The sequence below is a fragment of the Pseudopodoces humilis genome, chromosome 6 (genome assembly GCF_049639895.1).
Source record: "Pseudopodoces humilis isolate 2021_Gansu_Grassland_sample_001 chromosome 6, ASM4963989v1, whole genome shotgun sequence".
In the NCBI taxonomy this organism is placed as follows: Eukaryota; Metazoa; Chordata; class Aves; order Passeriformes; family Paridae; genus Pseudopodoces; species Pseudopodoces humilis.
Genome location: NC_142205.1, coordinates 44,175,377 through 44,192,407, shown reverse-complemented (window position 1 = coordinate 44,192,407; position 17,031 = coordinate 44,175,377). Strand labels below are relative to the sequence as shown.

Sequence of the window (17,031 nt, the reverse complement as noted above, 5' to 3'; positions counted from 1 at the left end):
CTATATATAATTACCATTAAAATGACTCGGGCATGAAAACTAATCAAACAGATTTGGAAAAACATTATTATTCCTGTCAACAATAGGAGACCAGGTCTTTTGTTAAGAACTTTTACTTTGATATCCACTTGCACTCATTCCACACTTAACAAGCTTTTGTTCTGCAGCATAAATATTCCTTTTCTTACTTCCAGATATGTTTACAAGGGTAGTCACATGGAATTACTTGAATTACAAGGAATGCAATCCCATCCTTTCCTGGTCTTGGTTTTGGTGGCCACCAAGATCAAGCTTCTGATCATCCTTGTTGCTCTTGTTGGGCTCCCGTTGTTACTTCAGGGTGTTGAAACTCTCAGGAAGGGTCCAAAGAGGTTGCTGTCTGCAGTTTGGCCTCTGCAAGCTTTCAGCTTGTTGGTGGAGACAAGAACAAGGCTGCCTGGGTTCAGCTTGCAACGTCCTCCTTAATTATCATTTAAACACTCTGCGGCTTCATACCCCACTCGTAATATGGTATTACTTTTTCATCCCCTCCTCCTCAATTTCCCTACTTCTATATATATTCTGGGAACAACTCTCATCATCCTGCTGGGACAGCAGTGTCTTGGTGTAGATTTACTGTTGCAAGGCTGTGTATCCAGATGCAGACACACTATTAAAAGACTTTTTATTGCTTATGTTTTTTAGATAAATTCCTAACAAACTCTTGCTTTTTTTTTTTTTTTCCCCCCAGGCAAACCAGTAATGATAGTGACTGAATACATGGAGAATGGCTCTCTGGATACATTTTTAAAGGTATTACTTACATCCTTTTTCCAAGGGGCCCGGGGACTTGGTTAAGGTTTGGGTTCTTTGTAGATGGTTAATGTCAGTGAACATGTTTTCTGGATGTTGGTGCTGTCTGGAGGCAGGAGTAGCTCAGTTGTCACTTTGATCTGTATTTACACAGCATTATGAAGGACCTGATGCATGCAATGATAGAAACAGCTAAGAATAAATTGCAGGATATTACGTTTATTTTAGAAGGCAGTTGACCGAGTGGAAGATATTAAGTTATCCTGCAAAATATCCTGTGGTTCAACAGCAGATCCATACTGCAGCATAGCAAACCCCAGACTTGTCAGAGTATTTCCATGAAATGTAAAAGCTAGGGAAGGGAGAGTGGGGGAAGTGGTTAGAAATGCAATGTGGCAATATGGGGAAGAGCCCCTACCCCCTCAAGTATTCATGAACCCCTAAAGGTAGGATTTCCATACAACTTGGTGCCATTCAGTTGCCTGACTGAGAAACAGCACAGCCTGTGCCCTTATACATGTGTTCACTCCCAGTCACAGTCTCTTTATCAGTCACCAGTAGAAGCAGCTCACTCCTTGATCTCAAGTTAAAAGAACTACATTTCCTTAGCTTTGTCTCTAGAGATCCTAATCTAAACAGTGAAACTTCGAAAAGCTTCGTGGTCAGAGCATGAGAGTAATGAATTATTAATTTTCCTGGTTTCCTTCCTTGGAGACTTGCCTTTGCATTTTTATTCATGCACATACAATGCTGAGGGTGCAGAGGCTCTCAACTCATCAAATGTCTCCTTCCTTTTGCAGAAGAATGATGGGCAGTTCACAGTCATCCAGCTGGTCGGGATGCTACGAGGCATCGCGTCAGGAATGAAGTACCTGTCCGACATGGGTTACGTGCACAGAGATCTGGCCGCCAGAAATATCCTGATCAACAGCAACTTGGTCTGCAAAGTGTCAGACTTTGGCCTCTCCAGAGTCCTAGAAGATGACCCTGAAGCAGCATACACAACCAGGGTAAGTTACGGGGATACCAAACTGGTTGAGCTCAAGAGAAATGTATTTCTTGCCACATTTTGGTGTTCAGGCTCTCTAGCAAAGAGGTTTCTAGGAACCCAGAGCCTCTAAACTGTGCAAGAGGGTTTGATCAGGTGATAGCAGTTAATTGTCATCAGATTAATTTTGAAAATGCCTTTAATTTATAGTGGGAATGGCCAAATAACATAGAGCTTAATTAAGGACCCTTAAGTTTACATCGGGTACACAAGTCAAATAGCAAACTTTGCAAAGTTGCCGTGCTTCTAAGCTCTACTCTGTCCTCTTTGGTGAATACTAAATGGAAGAAAGAGCAATTGCTTTGCTCAAGCACCCATCCTGTGATGTAAGCCATGGCCTTCTGAACAATTTGACCCTTTTTAAACATTAGTGAGTGTGTAATGAACGCCCATTGCAAATAATGCGCATTTCCCTCAGCATTACCCAGTTGAGAGTAATTTCTCCCAATCCAAGAAAGAGCTGCTTCAGCCTCAGTGCTCTGCTCCTGCTCTGCCCGTGTGGCACTGGCACTGGAGAGAGGGGATGGGCAGGACCCAGCCTCATCAGCACAGACTTGGAGAGAGCCTCCAGTATTAATGGCAGTGACTGGCACACCTTGGACATGTTTTATTACTGTGTTTTTCCAAGGGTATTGTTTTGTGGCTGGTGGGAGCTGTCTGGAGTCACGTTCCCAGCTCCTGTGGACATCATGGAAGGGCCTTTCAGCTTTTGTCAGTCATGGTGGTGGGACTCGGTGCACAGCTGGACTGGCACTTCCCTGCAGGCTGAGAGGCTCTTGGCCAGCCCTGCTGCTGCTCCCATGTGCTGCCATGTGCTAATTGGCACTGCTGAGAGTCTGGCCCTTCACTGAAGGCATGCACTGCTGAGCCTGTGAATAAGTGATTATGGGAAGAAGAGACTTTAAAAAAGTTGCTTTGAAAACGTGTTCCAAATCCTGTCTTTTTCCAATAACAAACACTGTTAGGGGGCATTCGTGGAGACCTTCCAACATTTAACTAACACTGAGAGGAAAGACTTCACAGTAAAATATTTTTTTATATAAATCAAGGGAGACAACTCTTTAAACCCAATGAGAAAACTATTCCTTAATCCTGATTCTCCTTTCCTTCCCCTTTCCCTTCTCAGAGCTGATCTGAAGTTTGATTTCTAAAGTGATAGAAAGGAGAAGAGTAAACAGCAAAGCACATTTGACAGCTGTGGCATCATTTTCAGTCCCACAGCAGAGGCCAAGCAGGCTGGTCTTTGCACACACAGATTCCTATGCCTGCTACACAGATCTCTCTGCAGGACCAGGACTGCATTAAAATAAAAAAAAGAAAAAAAAAGAAAAAAGAAAAGGGAATTACTTCCGCAGCAATTTGCATGAAGGCCTTGTTAGATCAAAGTCTTCCTCAGCTTCAGAACTGTCTGTTCCTCCCCTCTCACTCTCAGAAACGGAGGAACTGTATTCCCTTACCAACCCGTGCAACATAATTGAGATGTTGATCCTATACATGTCCCAGCATTCAAACAACAAACCTTCAGGACAGCCAATTAGTAGGCAGCCTACAAATGCTTATGGGCTGAGATAATGTGGAAAGGGGCCCCATGCTGTCAAACAGATTTACTTTAAAATTCAATGTCTCTTTCCAGAGAGAAAATAACATCCCTTGGTGCTCTGAGAAGAGCTGTTTCGGCTTTTTTCGCATGTTCTCTGCCCTCCGCTGCAATCTGTTTTTTGGGGTTTTTCTCCATTTCTTTTCCATTTAGGGAGGGAAGATCCCCATTCGATGGACAGCCCCTGAAGCGATTGCCTTCCGCAAATTCACATCTGCCAGCGACGTCTGGAGCTACGGCATTGTGATGTGGGAGGTGATGTCCTACGGCGAGAGGCCTTACTGGGAAATGACAAACCAAGATGTAAGCATGTGCCAGAGCTGCTGTGTGATGGGACTTTGAGGGCCCAGCATTCATTCTGCAATCAGAAGCAGAAATGGGGACAAGAGGAGGAGAGCTGCTGTAAAAATGGCTTTGCTCCCCCATGCCAGACAGAAATGATCCTCCCGTTTGATGCTCTTTTTTTTTTGCAGCAACCTAGAACAGGCTGTGCACAGAGGGAAGTGTGTCTGCACGGAGGCAAGGCTGCTTCCCCCAGCAGACCACTGGAGCTTCACTAATGCTGTTAGAGCTGGAGCCTGTCCCTCCTCTGCTTAATGACAAAGGCCTGCCAGGGGATAGATGCTGATAAACTGGCAGCATTTCAGTTGTGTGTTCAAACCCCTGCTGCCACATAAAGCAGAAACTCAAGAGAGTCATGGTAAGGGCTTTGTTTCCCGGCAGAAAAGCTGGGTGATCTGATCTAGTGACAGCAGTCCACAGAGCTGCATCTTGGTTGTTCTTGCATTGATGATCTCAAGAGAATTAGTTTTGCTCTGGTTGTGAACATCTTGTAAGTCTGTGCTTGCACACGCTCTCATTCATTCGTCCAGTACCCTTTGAGTTGTGTCCCCTTGCACCTGGGTTCCAGTGCCTCCTTGAGTCTGTGACCTCGAGGCCACCCTCTGAAGCATCTCCAAACAATGAGACACCTGGGAATATTCTCTCCCCCACATGACTGTAGCTCCAATCCCAGCCTCAGTAAAGATCTCTTGATCCTTCTGCAGGGTTACATTCTACCCTGATCTCACCATCAACATCTGTCCTTATCTGAAGCTGAAAAATTTTAAGCCTGGGGTAGCCAGATTTTCTAGGTCCCTCCTTCCTCTTCACATCTCTGAGAGCTATGATTTGCAAAGGTCTCTGAGCACACCAGCTAGTCATGATGTCAGATTCACCACTGGGCATGTGGGGCAGCCCTGCTACCTGCGGAAATCCTGCTGCTGGATGGTTTTCCTCTGGTCACAATACTTGGTGTTTCATCCTTTCTGCTTTTTTGAGCAGCATTCCTATTCCAATGACTTTTCTGCCATTTCACTGGCAGCAAGGGCCCTGGCTGAGCATTCTGCTCTTCCTGAGTTTTGTTAGCAAGCCTTTGCCATCAGTGGATGTTACTACCTGTCATGCTGAGCTGCTGTCTCATCTCACTTTGAGTCCAGGCGTGGAAAAGAGCGGTACCTTTGAGATGGTCACGCCGTGCTTCTTGCCAGAAACCTGAGTGAGCTGTTTGGCATGAATGCCTCACTGCTCCTGCATTGCTGAGGCTGTCACATTTGCAGGAAGTTCAGTAAAGCAGCATGTACCTACACAGGGATTTATCTTAATCAAATACTATGTTGCTTCCATAGTCTCTGCAGAGGATGCAGCAGTTGAGAGCCAAGCTTTTTCGCTCACACTGAGCACTGTAACTATCTGTAATGCTGATGCACTGGCAGAGCACAGATGTTGTTCAGTAAATGCCAGACTAAGATTGAGGCTGGTGCCAGTGAAGTAATGTTCTGTGGCCAGGGGAGTCCCTTGTCAGAACTGTTCCAAAAAGCCCAAATTCCTCCATGTTCTGTAGGGCACAGACTTACCTGGAGTGAAAGCAGAAAACAAAGGACTAGTGAGGTGTTTATGAGCATCAGTTCCTGCTTAGGCTTTGCTTGTGTAACCTCTGTGTTACTTGCCTCTGCCCTTTGTGCAGATGATAAGTGCTTGGATGGTGGTGCCATAGGAACTTAGTTCAGTGCTGGGGCATATTTCTCATGCAGTTCTTCCTCCTTCATCTCCTGAAGGCATCCTCTTCTTCCTCCTCTGCTTGTGTTGACAGAAGAGTCACTGGTGTTAGGTACAGAATTGGCTTTTGTGCAGGGGAAAAAGGGGTCACATAAATTTTGGACTCTGTTGCGCAAGAGTTTCTTGTTGCATGGCTTGTAGTTAAAGCACATAATTTTCAAGCACAGCTGATGATGAGCAAAATTATTCTCACGGTGTTAGAGATGGCTTGCTTTAAAGGAGGTGAAGTGTGATGGGGCAAGAAATCTTTTAAGGCTACAAATCACATTTTAAAGTCATGCTGGTTTCTGGATGGACATCTAAAAATATGCTTTGGCTTGACCACAAGATAAGGCTTTGATGGAGGAATTATTGAGAGGAATACTGTGGCCTGTGTTGCATAGGTTGATAAGCTAGATAATCACGGTGGTTGATTTTTAGTGTTCAGACTGCTGAATCTGTGAAAACACCACTGAGTTTTGCTTTGGTTTATTGGAATAGACTATCCCAAATTGTCCTCTTCTAAAAATCCAGTTCGGTCACCCCAAGCCATAACTGAATAATGTTTGTCCAGAAGAGGAAGAGAGACAAAAATGCCTCCTTAGGTGCAAATTCTAAATCTTCCAAGTCTTATGAAGCAGTACACACCATTGAATGGAGCAGCAAATGTCCCATTTTCTTATTTTCTAATCACTGTGGTGGCTACAAGTAACTCGGTCTTTGTTGTTTCAGTTGTCTTGCTCCTCTTACTGCTAGAAGGCACCTTCAGATGCAAGAGTGTATTTCAGCATCCTAGCTTCTTGCCGTATTTTGATACCATTTACATTGTATCACCAGGACGAATGACATCCTGTAAATTGAGTTAACGCTATTGATTGTGATGTTACTGCCAGGAATATCCAGCACACATAACCCCACTGCAGATATAGTTCAGATATTCTGATCTGGTGCCAGATGGTCTGCTCCTTCTCTTGCTACTATTTTCTTTCTGCTACAGTTGGAGGATGACCCATTATTGTTATAAATACAGACGTGGACACAGCAAATAACATTCTCATGGCTGTGCCACACTGAAGCTTTTTCTTTGTAGGGCAGCTGCAAATGTGGAATCAGGGACCAGCTGAAAAGCATGGTGTGAAGAACAGAGAGTATAAATAGCACAGTGGGGTGGAGCTGGGAGCAACAGCCAGGCCATAAGAAGAGATTGCCTTGCAAGTGCAGGTGAGGTGGAGAGTGGTGGGTGTGCAGCTGCTCCACCGACAGATGAAATCTCAGATGGGCACGAAGGGACTGCACATGTTGTGGCCCAGATCTTCTGATGTGCTTTTTACCCTTGGAGGAGACTGTCAAGCCTCACCTAACTGCTTCTCTGCTGCATACATCCTCAGAGAGTTTGAGGTTGCCACTCCTGCTGCTCAGTCAGCCTGGCTCCTTCCTGCGACTCTTACGCTTAACAAAAAGCTCTGTGGTGGAGGACAATTTAAAAACAATCCATGAAGTCCTGAATTTTGAAGCCTTCTGAAATGCAGTGCTAGCCTGATACAGCTCATCCTGTACTACTCATCTAGCAACTAAATAACAAGACGACAGCTTCCATGTTAACCACAGAGACTTCTTCTTCAGCACAGGATGTTTCCAAATTGTGAGGCAGTGCCTAAAATGAATGGCATTTGAGGTAGTCTTTGGAGTGGACAGTGAAGCACATGTGGTTTTCATGTGGACATAGCAAATATCTGCTTCCAGCTCCTTTTCATCAAGGAATCTTGGGAGGGTGTGAAGATGGGCTGCCATGACTCCCTTGGCACAGACACAGAACCTTGTGGCTTGAAACATGAGCCGCATTCTGCTGAAAATTGTAGTGGTTCAAAATGGGAACTGCTGGGCTTAAAGCCCTGCCACAAATCTGCCCCAAACTGGGGAAAACAAGTTGCCTTCTGCAATTCTGCCCTCATTTATTCATTTCTGCCTTTCAAGAGGGCAGGCAACACATGCATACCACTTGTTTTAGATATAAAACCATAGATGGTTTGTATTTGAAATCAGTGCAACACCTCCCCTGGTTTTAATTTACATACTCTTGGACTGACATTTTAAATTCCTGGCAGAAATGTGGCCACACTAAGAAACTACTAGACCCAGACAGTATTGAATGATATATGAGATGGTTGTTCTGCCTCTGCCTTGAATCCATCCATCAATTAGCATTCAAAGTCTCTTTTGAAATACAGTCAGACTTTTATTACTGTAATACAAATTTGTGGTCTAGCACATGCCTTTTCATTTAAAAAGAAGCCAACATCTGAATAAACAAAATCACTGCACTCCAAGAAGATGCCAGAAAGCCCTGTAGGCTCTTTTTCATGGATTTAGCATAGGCTCCAGGAGTTTCCTGGTATATAATGTAGAGACCACAACTGAGCTTTGAACAAGTGCAACCAGGCAATCTGGCCCCCTGGTTGCAGCAGTGCCTTGGCTTTCTAGATTCATTTTGCAATGACTAAAAATAAAGTTATTCAACCCATCCCATAAAAAATATGAAAGATAAAGGGGCTTACTGAGCTTGCCTCTTGTGTGCAGAGTTGGGGGGTGGCAGGATTTTTTTGTGAGCATATTGCTGATCCCAGAGTCGTGTGTTGAAGTCAATTTGCATTTGGGAAAAAGATGAGGGGAAGAAAAGCCTTGTGTTTTGTGTCCTGTAGGTGATTAAAGCCGTGGAGGAAGGCTATCGCCTGCCAAGTCCCATGGACTGCCCTGCTGCTCTCTACCAACTAATGCTCGACTGCTGGCAGAAAGACCGCAACAGCAGGCCCAAGTTTGACGAAATTGTCAGCATGTTGGACAAGCTCATCCGTAACCCGAGCAGCTTGAAGACGTTGGTTAATGCATCAAGCAGGTACAGACTCAGCCCAGAACCACTTCTCAGAGCAAGCTCCCTCTCTGAATACCCACCCCTAGGGCTGGATTCCCTCTGGTTATTTAGCCTGCGAGTGTTCTTGGGTGAATGTTCCTTCAGCTTTGTTATGTCCAGGGGAGTTGACTCATATCAACTTTTTCCATTGCAGTTGGCAGCCAAGTGAGCAATTCACTCACTCTAAATGTAGTGCTGCCACCACAAAGAAAATTACCGTGGCCTGTCTTTCAGAAACAGGAGTTTTGGCAATACTTTGTCTGTGACAAGACTACCTGTGCTCTACTTCAAGGTTAGGGAAGGCAAGACTTGAGTGCTTGAGGTAGATAGTAAACACTGCTCCAATTACCTGCCTGTTGACTTTATCTTAGTAATGCAAACAAAAAGTGTCTCTTGGGTAGACTCTTAGGATGTGCAAAGCTCGTGGATGTCCAGATACATCCTTTCACAACTATTCCCAGGCATGCTAGCCACCATAAGTTGTGAGAGTCTTGGTAATTGCAAGAGGAGGTATCTGGTTCCCAAGGTGCTGTACACAAACCCTTTGCTAAGACCCCATTAAGTGAATAGAACAGCCAGTTTCTATTTAAACATAAATCTGAATAGCTACAAGTAAGGTAAACACAATCAAGAAATAAAGCTGCACTCGGGGAGAAAGAGCTAAACAGTCTTGGAGAGAGGTTTTTTCTATTTTAACTGTAAGCACACATTTTTATCTGAGCCATCAGTGTTGCTAATCACACAGTCCCTCCCAAGCTGGAAAAGAAGTTTTATTTATATATATATATATGTATGTATATTATTGCTGCTTCACTGATGGCAGTGGAGTTCCCCAGATTAACAGTAGAAAAGACCCTTCAGAAAAGTTTATCCTCAGAGGAGGGACAAAAAAAGATATGTCATTTTCTTTAAGCAGGAAGGAGGGAGACAAGATTAGGTTAGACTGGTGCTATGGGCCAAAACAGGTATACTGCTGTGAGTTTATAGTCATTTGTCCCCACACCTTCCAAGTGAGCCTTGCACAGCTGCATGTGGCACATCTCCCCTGCTGCAACTGGACATCTCTGCGGTGTCCCTGCGCTTGGCATTTTGTGCACTGAAAGAGAAGAACCTGAAAATTCTGTTAATGTTTTTAAATATGAGATAGATCTGGTTCCTTGGGCTATTTTACATATACCGTTTACCATCTGAAGAAGAAATTATTCTTGTTAGCAATTAGATGTAACATCAGTGCCAGCAAACCTGCAGGAAAAGGTTTATGACAGCATAAAATATGTGAGGTTCTCTTTTATTTTCAACTCAGAATAGTTATTTTCCAGGCCTGTTAAGTGGTGTTTCCTGCACTCTTTTATACCAAACTGTTATGTCAGATAGGAAAATAGGCAGGAAACCACTTCCTTGAGCTGCTAAGCACTTTGCTGATGTTTTATTCCATGAATGGGTCCATGCAATTCCAAACCTCTCCTTTTCAGAGCTGGTGTGGATATTTTTGATATAGATATAGCACCTGAACAGTCAGGCTTTGGAGCTGTGTTTCTGTTCTCATAGATTGCTGTGCTCAGACCATAGTAATTCCAAATGAATCATAATTTCAATATAGAGCAGCTGTAAAGGATTTTTTTTATATATGTAATGTGTTTTTTATGGAAATTCTCATTAATGCAAATAAGGGAGGAAGTCACTCTACATTACAGCATGTGCTATGATATCACTAGGTACCTCCTGACATTAGTGATGAAAATCCACTTCTCATTATGATTACTTAGGAGTTTTGAATTTCTCATGTGTATAAAATGTTATGGGGAGCCATTATGTTCTTGGTACTGCGAGTGTTCACATTTTATTAGACCCTTCAGCATCGGTATTAAATAAACAAATAATACTAATGTGCTCATAAAATATATGAAGATTCCTGAAGTGCTATAATAATATAATATCCCAGCTCTCCTTCCAGTTGAAAGTCTTTTAAGTGTAATAGCCACCATCAGAGGCTCACCCAGAAAACGGGGGTTTTTTTTCACCTGCAGGTAATAATCTTTTCGCAGGGCTTGTGTTAGTTGTGTGCCCCGTTTTACAAAGCAGGGAACAGACCTGGTTTCTTTCCCGGCTGACCTTGGACAAGCCCTATTTTCTCCCCGCACATCATTAGCGGGGCGGTGGGTGCTGCCCCTGCCAGGTACGGGTGCTCCAGCCGCGGTGGATGGTTATTATCCGCCTGAATTCCTTCTTCCCTGCGTGCCACAGCTGGGCAGGGAGCGATGGCCGTGGCAGGGGCTGGAGCGAGGGTGTGGGAGCAGGAGTGTACCTCTGCTGGCAGGGCTGGAGCGTGGCTGGAGCATTGCTGCTCTCTGCAGGCTCCTGGGATGCTGCCGGCATCCCAAACCCTGCAGGAGCAGCCCCGGACTGCTGATGCTCCCTGGGCTGTTAACAGCTGCCTGCCACTGATGGCCACTGCTGGGAAATGGCATCTGGGCTTCAGCTTCCAGCCTCTGCGCCGCCTTAAGTTAATTACGAGCTTTAAAGGTGGAGAAAGAGAGCAAAGCAGGAGTCATCAAAGCCAAGGCTTTGAAGCAGGAGTGACTGGGGGAGCCTGCTTGTGGACAGGTGTCACCCTGAAAATCAAGCTTTCTGGCATTGTTTTCATAGTTTCTAAACACTTTCCCAGGAAAGTAACTACAAACATAGATGTTTATACATTCCATTAAAGATATGTCTTTTGATGGACGTTTCTTACGACCAGTGTGGTTAGGAAAGTGACCTAACTATCCAATCCCTGCTTGTTGTCGAGAATCTATAAATACTGAAACGACAGAAAAAAGCTTCTTCTTCCTCTATCACACATTGAGCGGTGTCTGTGTAAATCATTTTGTGTCCGACAGTGACAGCCGAGGGTAACTGGGATGGATGCCACTCCTCTCCTCCTCTTTCTGTGTGTGGAGAGGACCTGAAATGGCAGGAGCTAACTCAAGAATGGGTAAGGTTGCAGGTGAAGTGCTGTGTTTGACACGTTGCTTATCAAGCCTGTTAGGAGGATTTGGGCTGCAGCAATCGCTGAAAGTGGAAGAATCATCTTTACCGTAAAAAAAAGTGCAAGCAACTTGAGTCCTGTTGTGTATGTCTCAATGCTGATTCTGTTTGCTTCTTTGTTTTTGCTTATCTTTAGGGTGTCAAATCTGTTGGTAGAGCACAGTCCAGTCGGGAGTGGTGCCTACAGGTCCGTGGGTGAGTGGCTGGAAGCCATCAAAATGGGCCGATACACAGAGATCTTCATGGAGAATGGATACAGTTCAATGGATGCAGTGGCTCAGGTGACCCTAGAGTGAGTAGTGTCCAGATCATTTTCACCTCATTTCTCAGAATTGCAACGGGAGGAGGGAGGAGAAAGACAAACCATTCAAAAATATGCGAGGATGAGGCTGCAGAAAGGGAAAATGTTATCCTGTGCTTGCAGTCACCCGTTTCCCTTATAGCATCTCTATTGACAAGTGCAGGCAAGACTAAAATTTACAGTCACTACATTGGCAGCCAGAACTTTGTCTCCTTTACTCACAGAAATTAATGCATGAGTTTCTGTAGTTGCCAGGCCACCCTCTTGACACAATGGCAGTTGATTATTTGGGGTTGCCAACAAAATAAACCCTCTACCCTACTAGTAAACCTATAGGTGCTGGAGTCCCTGCTGAGACATCCTGGCTTCACAGCAGATGATGAGCTGGTTTCATGGATGGTCTGGATATAACCAAGTGAACAGTGAAGCCCAGTAAGGTGTGGAAATGGTATTCAGCATTAACAGAAATAGATAAGAGCTGATGTCAATGCAAGAGCATCAGCAACCCACTGCTCTGAAGGACAGGCTTCCTGAATGACACCCTTTCTTCTGAATGTGCCTGTGGTTTTTGCACGTGGGTGTGACTGCAGTAGAGGCAACAAAATGACTTGGTAAATGCCTCAGGGCTGCTAATTTGCTATGCTCCACCTTTAATTGCCTGCCTTGCTTGTGTAATTGTCTCAGTACTTTCCTGCTGCTGCCTGCGCTGTCTCCAGCTCGCCTCAAAGCCTGCCTTTCTAGCTGGGTTAATTCGAGCTTAGTTCACTGCAGGCATTAAGGCAGAATGGGAAGAATTGTACTCTGCTGCTTTGGAGAAGGTTGTGTCTCCACTGACCACATGCAGATTGCCACTGCACATACAGAATTGCTTCTGAGGATTAAGACTAAACCAAGAAAAATCCCCCCACTCCACAGAACTGCATCATTTGCTCCTGTCTGCCAAGTGCCTGCTGTGGAGCTCACCGTACAGCACAGGGGTGTGATGCAGGTCGGCGACATCTCCATGGAGTTTAGTTTTCCATTACATAGGTGGAGGGGAGTGTAGGAGCATATCTGCTCTCACTCTGATTTTATTTGCTCCACTCACACCATCAATGTTTGCCCCTTACACCTGGACTCATCCAGTGTCTTTTCAACCATTCACGTGAAAATCCTGAGCTAGGGATGAAGTCCTCTCCAGCAACTGTCTGGGAAATCAGGGTGCATGGATTCTTACCTAGATCATCCTCCTTTGAGCTCCTGAGACCCTTACAGGTTGTTTCCCAGCCTTGTCCTGCAGTTATGTGTCATGTTACTTGGGCTTTTGAGGACTCCACAATTTAGACTGATAATCTACAAACACTGACCAAGGAAGAGGGCACCCATCCCCAGGCTGTCAGAGTCCACACAGCAGGAATAGCCAGCCAGAGGCTGAGTGGGAAGAAGGAGAATAGGATGAAGCAGTAATTTATGAGAAAAGGAAAACATTGGAGCATTCCCCTCCACAGTACTGCCCCAATCTGATAACCAGAGCAACTTCTGGTAGAAAATGCAGGTTTGTCTAAAATCCATCACAGATTTATTGCTGTTTGGCTTAATTAGTCATAACAAAGAAGAAAATTAGGCTTCTAGCTTGTTCCTCTTTAGAATTTTCTGCGGTTTCAAGAGCTCTACACAAAATGCTCAGAAGTAAAATGCTTTTGTTTGGGTCACAGAACATGTTGACTTGAAAACCAAATTAGTGGGTGTTTTCAACAGCAAATTAGATAGTTTACTTATTTGTGTAACTTTACACAATCTTACTATCCCTCCTACACCGTCTTAGCATCTCATGCTGCTGACAAAAGCATTCCCAACCTCCAAACTCCTAAAGCACAGCATTTCAGATTATGAAGTAAGATCCTTAATTTGACTTTAAAATTTAATTTTTTCCCTATGTTTACTCTTTGGTATTCCAGAAATTTCAAAAATGTCCCACAAAACCTTTTCAGGTGATGCAAAAAGTGCTTTAAAATGTTTTTTCTCCTTGGCAATGAACCAAGAAACCCATTACCTGCACAGTTCTAGCCAGAAAGGCAAGTTGGTTTGAAAGTCTTTAAATAAGATTATAGCTGCCAGAGATGCTCTGACTCTCCCCAGCTGCCAACCTCCTCAAAGGCCCCCATACCAGGTCCCAGGATGTCCTCTGTGGCACAAATGTCATCCTGCTGGTCCCAGTGGAGACAACATGTCTGAGCTTCCCAGCTTCAGCTGTCTTCTGGGCTTTTAGAACAGCAGAGCAGTGCAAAGGAGCTGATGCCTGGCAGCCTGGGGGAGCTTTTGGGTTTGCTTTTTTAAACTGGAAGGAGGCATTTCATGGGTCCATCTTCCATTTCAGTTGAAGCTGAAAAAAATGTTGAAACCTATTCCAGCTAGTTATCCATGTCAGCAAATAAATTCCCCCTCCTCACCCCAGCTGCCTGTGGACAGAGATTCTTGCAGAGATGCCTGCTTGGTTCTTCTCTGTCAGCCCCTACACCTTTGCTTTGCAGAGGTGGCTTGGCAAGAAGGCTTGACCCCACTGAGGTCTATTTTTGAAAAACCTGTGGAAAATTAATCAAAAGGCCAAGTACCCATCCAAATCAAAACTTTCCTCATTCATCTTAGAAACAGTAAAAAAAGAAAAACCAGCAGATTCTCAGCTGTTGAAAAAAGAGAAACCTTCATAACAGCTTAAGAGGAAAAGTGTCATGTATTGAAGTCCTGAACTCAGGCTGATGTAAACTGGCAGAGTGCCCTTAAAAAATAAAGTAAGGGAGAAAAATGGCTTCTGGTGGGCTCAGCTGAGACTCTCATGGGTTCTCCAGAAAATAAACACCAGAACAAGCAAAGTTCCTTAAAGGCTGATATAGGGGTTGCTTTTCTGGAGGTTATAATTTTTTTTCTCCCTGTAAAAGGGAGGAAGAAAACATTTTGTACTCTACAAAGGAGAATTCAGGTTAAATGTTCCTTGTCATTTTTAATAGAGGCAACTGTTCTATATATTCCAGAGCTGGGACTTGGGGGGATCAGGTGAAAAGATGATCTGAACATATGAAAGTAGCTTGCTTTCCCCAAATGACATCAGTAAAACAGTCTTTACAATTTAAGAGGTTGCCTTCAAATACCACCCAAAATTATCTTTACTAAATTAAACCATGGAGGAGACAGATGTAGAAATTAGGTGGATAACTGCTGCCAGAAAAAGCAGGAAAAAAACCCATATGATAAATGTAAAGAATTTCTAAAATCTACTGAAAAAAAAAAAACCTGCTAGTGCTGTAGGAGGAGTTGGCCATAACACTGATAGGACTGGTAATTGTGGGTGCCCAGCTTGTGGCTTCTTTACAGGACCTGGTTGAGATAGTTGATGTTCAGCATTTTTATTTTAAAACCTCCCTCCCCTGGCATGAAAAGCAAAATCCTGTTTACCATTCTGATTCTTTCAAACTGATAGCTTGATGCATTTATCCCAGAAAAGAGATTAGTTACAATTCCTGAAATTTATGAAATTTCAAATTAGTGACAAATTTCTGAAAGCAAAAGATTAAAAATCTAAGATCGATGAATATCACCCCAAGTCCTAAGCTCTGCCTACTTAAGCAAAGACCTGAAAATGTATGTGTTCAAACAAAGAGTGATTTCTACATTTAGCTCTAATTCTTGCAAAGGGATGAATCACCTTGTGAAAAGTGGAGCCTCACCCTCCACCCTCTCTTTCCAACTGGATATCAGACTTGAAGGGAACCTTTCCAGTGGACCAGACCTGCTCTTTAAACTTGTGGACCACCTAGTGACTTTGAGTGTGTCTGGAGCTCTTTCAATCCACTGCAAGAATAACTTTACCAGGACAATACTCAAGAATAGATAGATCCATGACATGAGGTTCAGTCTGACCCTTGACTGGACCAATTACTAACCATGTGGACTACATATTTTCACCTTTTGAAAGATCTGTACTCACTGAATCTCAGGACACCCTGTTGTTTGTTATTAGATGAAGAGCTCTGAATATTTGTAATAATATGTGTTGTGTTGCTTTGCATTGTATATATTTTTCTTCTAAAATAAAATAAATTATTTATTAAAAGTTATACTGGATGAAGAACATTTAAGAGTTCACCTGCTCTAGATTCTTATTCTTAACCTGAAATCTCAGTCCTGGGATTGTGATGTGTCTGCTTCTGAACAAATTCTCATCTTGTAATCAAGTAGAATGGAATTACGAGTAAGAGCAGATGAACTCTTAAAACAAAATTTTTTTAAGTCCTCATTTCATGCAAATGTCCCTAGCAAGCAGATTCCTCTCTCTTTAGCATCGTCTGAAGGTCTTTGAGGTTCTTCTTGTTTCCCCTCATTCAAACTGACAACTAACTAACTCCATGAGTAGTCCCAGCCTGCATGGGCAACTGTAGTTACACCACGTGCAGAAGAGTGGTGAGACCTGCCCTGGATGGGAGATGGAATACAAAATATCTGTGGTAGGCTGACGGCTGCTGACCACGGAGATCTTTCAGGACTGTGGCCCTTTTGCTTGCATGACTAAACCGGCTGGTGAGGGGGTTGTATTTTATGTGGCAATCCAGTCCTAGTCTACACTGTGTTTGGCAAACTGGTCCATGGTGTATAAGTAGTTCTATCTGTAAATAAAATGTTTTAAATCTATTTCTTACAACATGGAGACTGTGAATTCAACCCTTGCAAATGGAGGCTGTTGCAGGGAAGGGCACACTGTGTTGTCACTGGCATGTTGCAGCTGGGCTTCGGTGCAAGGCAGTGGTAAGAGAGCAGCTCGCATGCAGCTGTGTACAGGCTGCTTGGGATGAGCTGACACCAGTTTTCCCCTTTATTTCCTTGGCTTTTTGGTCATCTTAGGTAAGCCTTTTAATACCTTGCTGACAAGCGATTCAAATTCCTGCCTGCTTTCATTTCCAGCCCTACATGAATGGAAGAAGTGAAAAGATTAACTTTCCTCCCTGAAATGAGAATAAAAGTTGTCTCCTGGCTGGGGAGGCCGAGTGTTTTGGAGCAGGGAGACCACCCAGCACATGGGTGCACGGATCTCCACTGCAGAGGCACGCACAAAACCCAACACCAGGGGTCAGGTCACTTCCACAGCAAGCAGCAGCCTGGATCCTGATCGCAGGTGTTGTTTGCCCACGGGTCTCGGTTCTGCCTTTTCCTGCAGGGAAAGTGCATTTTTATTGTAAAGCCTCAGTGGATGTCTGCACATATCTCCTCTGCAGAGCTGAGCCCAGTGAAATTTCCACTTGGCTGCAGTAACA

At 44.0% G+C, this 17,031-nt stretch overlaps 1 protein-coding gene across 7 annotated transcripts in view; it reads left to right on the top strand.

Moving 5' to 3' along the window:
• Positions 1-17,031, top strand: part of EPHA5 (EPH receptor A5) — a 210,249-nt gene that overhangs the window by 169,608 nt on the left and 23,610 nt on the right. For 5 of the 7 annotated variants that reach the window (XM_088056749.1, XM_088056752.1, XM_088056748.1 and 2 more), the window contains 5 exons: positions 731-792; positions 1,593-1,802; positions 3,591-3,740; positions 8,213-8,406; positions 11,585-11,740. In XM_088056749.1, the coding sequence (XP_087912875.1) occupies positions 731-792; positions 1,593-1,802; positions 3,591-3,740; positions 8,213-8,406; positions 11,585-11,740 (772 nt within the window). Of the gene's footprint in view, positions 1-730; positions 793-1,592; positions 1,803-3,590; positions 3,741-8,212; positions 8,407-11,584; positions 11,741-15,417; positions 15,619-17,031 lie in introns of those variants that run through there. The other 2 variants (XM_088056751.1, XM_088056750.1) reach the window with 1 other exon arrangement.